The 4,448-nt window shown below is 43.3% G+C and overlaps 1 protein-coding gene across 1 annotated transcript in view; it reads right to left on the bottom strand.

Moving 5' to 3' along the window:
- Positions 1–3,149, bottom strand: part of T265_15071 (hypothetical protein) — a gene marked incomplete at both ends in the record, with an annotated part of 55,786 nt that extends 52,637 nt beyond the window's left edge. The window contains one exon of the mRNA XM_009176462.1: positions 3,030–3,149. Within this exon, the coding sequence (XP_009174726.1) occupies positions 3,030–3,149 (120 nt within the window). The remainder of the gene's footprint in view (positions 1–3,029) is intronic.
- Positions 3,150–4,448: the final 1,299 nt, after the last annotated feature.

Genomic DNA, 4,448 nt, shown 5'->3' with positions numbered 1-4,448 from the left:
TATATATATATATATATATATATATATATATATATAACAGATTCTTAAGTTCTAAGTGCCGCCAGAGAAATCATAAATACAGTGGGATTATGAGAGCGAACGGTGACCTCCAGTTTTGAGTAATCTGTCTACAGAGAACCGGCTGGTTACAAATACATAAATAGGTTTACACATCCCTACTGAACAATCTATTGAAGAAGGCCCCAGATTGCTGATAGGCATTAAGAATCAAGCATCCTACAACTCAGTGGATTTGACCGAATAAACTGCGCTGTAACTGATGGTACAATCTTGGTTGTGACAAACAAAAATGAGAGCGATACCGTGACCCGGTCATGTAAATCCTTTCCGCTGTGCTTTCTACTGACTCCTTTGTGTATTGTGATTTACACGCTAAAAAAAGAAGCCGTAGATGATCATTAACTTGAAAAGATGCAACAGACAAGCCAGTTATTGCACTCCTGAAAACCTCAATAAGACAACAGATGAAATAGGTGTTTCTGGTCGTGTGTTGGTAGTACATTGCACTGTATGAGTATGCACGTTGACATTTTAGCAAGGCATTTTGTTAGCTGGGGCGAGAAACCACAGCCTACCCGGCCATGCGCAGGAATAATGGGACATGACCTGAAGGATTAGTCGCTCCACCGGTTCGTAAACCCTAATGTGCTACGTGCACACGCTCCAACAAAAAAGAACGACCTAGGTTTAACGAGAAACCTGCTCTTATAGTCATATCGGTTCAAATTTGTCCATTAAATACAGTGGTCCCTTCGATGATGGCTGTCCCCCTTCACCCTTGAGGATGGGATCAAATAAAACCCTAGTTTTATATAACTGAATGGTTTTCTGGTAGAGTGGCTAGTTATCGAAATCTGATACACATACACGCCTTTGTTTGAGCCGACTTGAAGTGGTAATAAACATGAGATACTACGAGAAGCCGAAACGCCTATTCCTCCAGAACAAAGCTCCAGGTTACAACTCGTTATTCACTGTAGCACATGCAGGTCATTTCATTGCCAGGTGAGTCAGGTTGTTGAGCTCATTAATCACCATCAAAAGTATGCACTGGACGTAAGTAATTGAGCTAAACTCCGCAGCCGAATCGGGGTAGTGGCGTCAAAGTTGCCAAGATTTTCTGATCAGTTTGAGGGTTTTCGTAATTGTTCATCAGCCGTTGGTAATATGCCATACAACCGTGGAGAAACAACACATCAACAAAGGACCAAAAGGAAAATTGTGGAGACTTGGTGAAGACAGCCATGCATCCACAGGGGGAGAACGAAGTATCTCCACCTTAGAACAGCAACGAGACAGGAGGCACTGCTCAAGCACTGGACGTTATACAAACATAGGGTTAATACATCCTCCATTTCATCGAAATCCTGCTTGACACTACCAAACATGTGTCTCATGTGTCAGAGTTGGGCATCAGGGCATAAAGAGACTATCATACTGCGAAAGGCGTAAGATGTATACCTTTTTGACTGGTGCGGTCGCTTCGGGTAAGGGTACGATGAGTAACTTACCCAGCTGCCAATATGCTCAAACAAGTTGTCAAAGCAGAACGCAGAAACTCATCAATATCTTTGACTACTTTTAGTGGAAGCTCGTTAATGACGGTAGTCTGATGGTGTTTCATGGCATAATAATACTTCATAAACTACCGGGCGCGAGCGGTGGCGGGCATCGATCACTTTTACGGGTGCCTGACCTACGTGTCTAGAGCTAGACTCCATGGAAGTGATTAATAAGTGGAACAGGAGGAGTGTCAAGAGACAACAATGAAAAAAGGTAGGAGCTGTAAGCAGTCGAATGTTTTCGTTTATTCGCCCAATGTGTGCAACGACGACTACTGTTGCCAGGTAATAGTTGAAGCTGCACGGGAGTGCTCCTAATCGTGTATTGCAAGGTTGCATTTTGGCTAAACTACTCCTAACACTACCGAAACAAAGGACCACGAGACTGTTTTTGGACATATATCCAGTGGCCAAACCGGTAGGAGAAACTGTAGATGCCGAGTTCGCATCTTCCAGTATGGCTCAACGGCAGCACGTCGATAAGTCCTAAGTCATTTACGACGGAGCAGTGAAAAGGTCACTTACAAATTTCTCTTCCGTTAAAAACCTCTCTCCCTTTGATCCGAGGATGTAGAATCAGGCTTAACTAAGATGGATCAGCTTCCCTAATCCCCGAAGCGGATGTATTGGCGATCTGTCTCAATAATAACTGTAGACAGCGTCTCCGCGGTAGAAGCTGTGATATGTAATATCAAGGGAGGGTAAGGATTCATTTCGCTACCTTTAGTCTTTATTTGACCGCTCAACTGACTGTACAATCAACTGTGATCTGACATGTCAGTTCTGTAGACCAGCCAAGTATATTATCCATAAACAATGTGCCACCGGAATTCGTCATTTTGCTGCCTCTTGTGTAAATGGAATAGGAGTTACCCGAAGTCGACAAAGCAGTGAATCACTCGAAAAGCCATAGATTAGGGATATGGGTGAATGAAGGACTGCAACATCATCACGCCGGTAAATGCCTCTAGTCATTGATAGAAGAGACCTCCGATACCCAAGCCTCGGATACGGCATGAACTAGCACGGCCCATATCGATTATAAAAACTTGGTGTGTGAAGCTGACAACACCAGTCTTTTGTATAGAGTAACATAATCAATAGACTCAATATGCCCATGCATGTAAGCACTACCATTAGGTAAAAAATATTGTCAGACATAAAACTGCACCCAGTACACAAATAAATAAACCTATTGAAGGACGGCCAGAGTGACCACACTGCACACATGATGTATATTAGGTACACTCAGCAAAATAGTATTAAGTGACAACTGGAATCACGTGTTACACACAGATTCGCTTGCCGGCTCCATTAAGTTGGAAGCCGCCCTCAACTTAGCGATGCAACGGAAAATAGTGTGATACTTATGAGTTTAGTTCAGAACATAGAGCAAACCAAAAACAAAAATGTTTGAGACAAAAAGGGAAGAAAAGCTGTACACACCTTGATTCCATAAACTGCCCTCCGAGCTATATCCTCCGCGTCCTTTTGCACAAATAATCGCAAAAAGCTCTCACAGTTCGTCACTGACGACGAGATCTGCTTCAACTCAGAAGACCATTCATCTTCGTGCCGTGCTGGAATAATAATAATAACAATAATAATAATAATAATAATAATAATAATGCAAACTCAATGCTTCTAAAAATATACCGGCGTTAGAACGCAATGGTGCGGTAACCATACTAGTCGAAAATGTTTGCAAAGGGCGTGTAGTGACGACGATTCTTCCAAATCTCTTGGATAAAAAAAATGCTAATTCGGGTATTAGGCCAGCCACGGTTTCAAACATAATTACGCCGTCTAAGAGTATGCATGAACTCGCAAGTGAATGTAGCAGCGAAAGGAATGCTTCGCGATCACAACAGCAACTGACTTTTTCAAGTTGCGTCAAAAGCAGTTGCGACAATCTCGGAGAGTAAATGCGAAGCGCGGAAAAGTTTTCCAGATTTCAAAATTCGACTATCCAGATGCTGAAGTACCACAAGTTATTGTTGTCAGGACACTTGTCGGTAAAATGTACGCCATCATTTTTCTCCAACAAACGAAAAAAACGAAAGTCGTATAATTCGCATTTTCGAACACATCAGTCAGCAGGACGTTTTGGCAAACACTCTGAAGTGTGGAACTTTGTTGGCTGCCCCAAACCCGAATACGATTCCAGTGTTATCCCCGTTTTCAATGGGTCTGCAAGGATGATTTCAGATCAGCATTATCGCCTGGGACCTTGGTAATAGCAAAGCCAATTGGTAGTGACAAGCGAGAGTGGGACGACTGGATAGGCCTCCGTAAACAGCAGGCTATGCACTTTCAGGCTACTTACTACGGGGAAATTACTTCGAAACCGACTAATAAACGCGTACTGACCATTGCATCAAATCTAGTAACAACGAAAGGCAAATCAGAATCCATAGACATATGTATGGCCTCACTAGATACACGCCGAAAAGTAAAATCCTGGACATATTCGAGGTGTCACGGTTTATGCACATTAACCAATCAATCAAGTTACCAGCTATAAGCTATGTAACATAGCCACATTGGTTCCTGCTGACAGTTACGATTACCGGATAATGAGGGACCGTGAGACGTGAAGCCTAATCTTGGAGGCAATCGCATGTTTATCCACATCTATAGCCAAGTAAGCCACAACGGGGTGTATCATCTCACACCCTCAAATCCTCCCATACGAGGCCCGTCTGACAAACACAGTCTCCGCGTTGCGGGTTGGAACATGTGTGGTCACTAGCCCCCTAACAATGCAGGCTGCTCTAATTATCTTCGAACAACCACCTCCGCCGTGACGTTAACCTTTTTGAGCTAAAGGCTTCAGTTAGCGATCCTCCTGTCTGGGCCTGAGTG

Source organism: Opisthorchis viverrini, assembly GCF_000715545.1.
Source record: "Opisthorchis viverrini unplaced genomic scaffold opera_v5_339, whole genome shotgun sequence".
Classification (NCBI taxonomy): domain Eukaryota; kingdom Metazoa; phylum Platyhelminthes; class Trematoda; order Opisthorchiida; family Opisthorchiidae; genus Opisthorchis; species Opisthorchis viverrini.
Note: the sequence above shows the minus strand (reverse complement) of the source record. Positions and strands in the feature narration are given on the sequence as shown.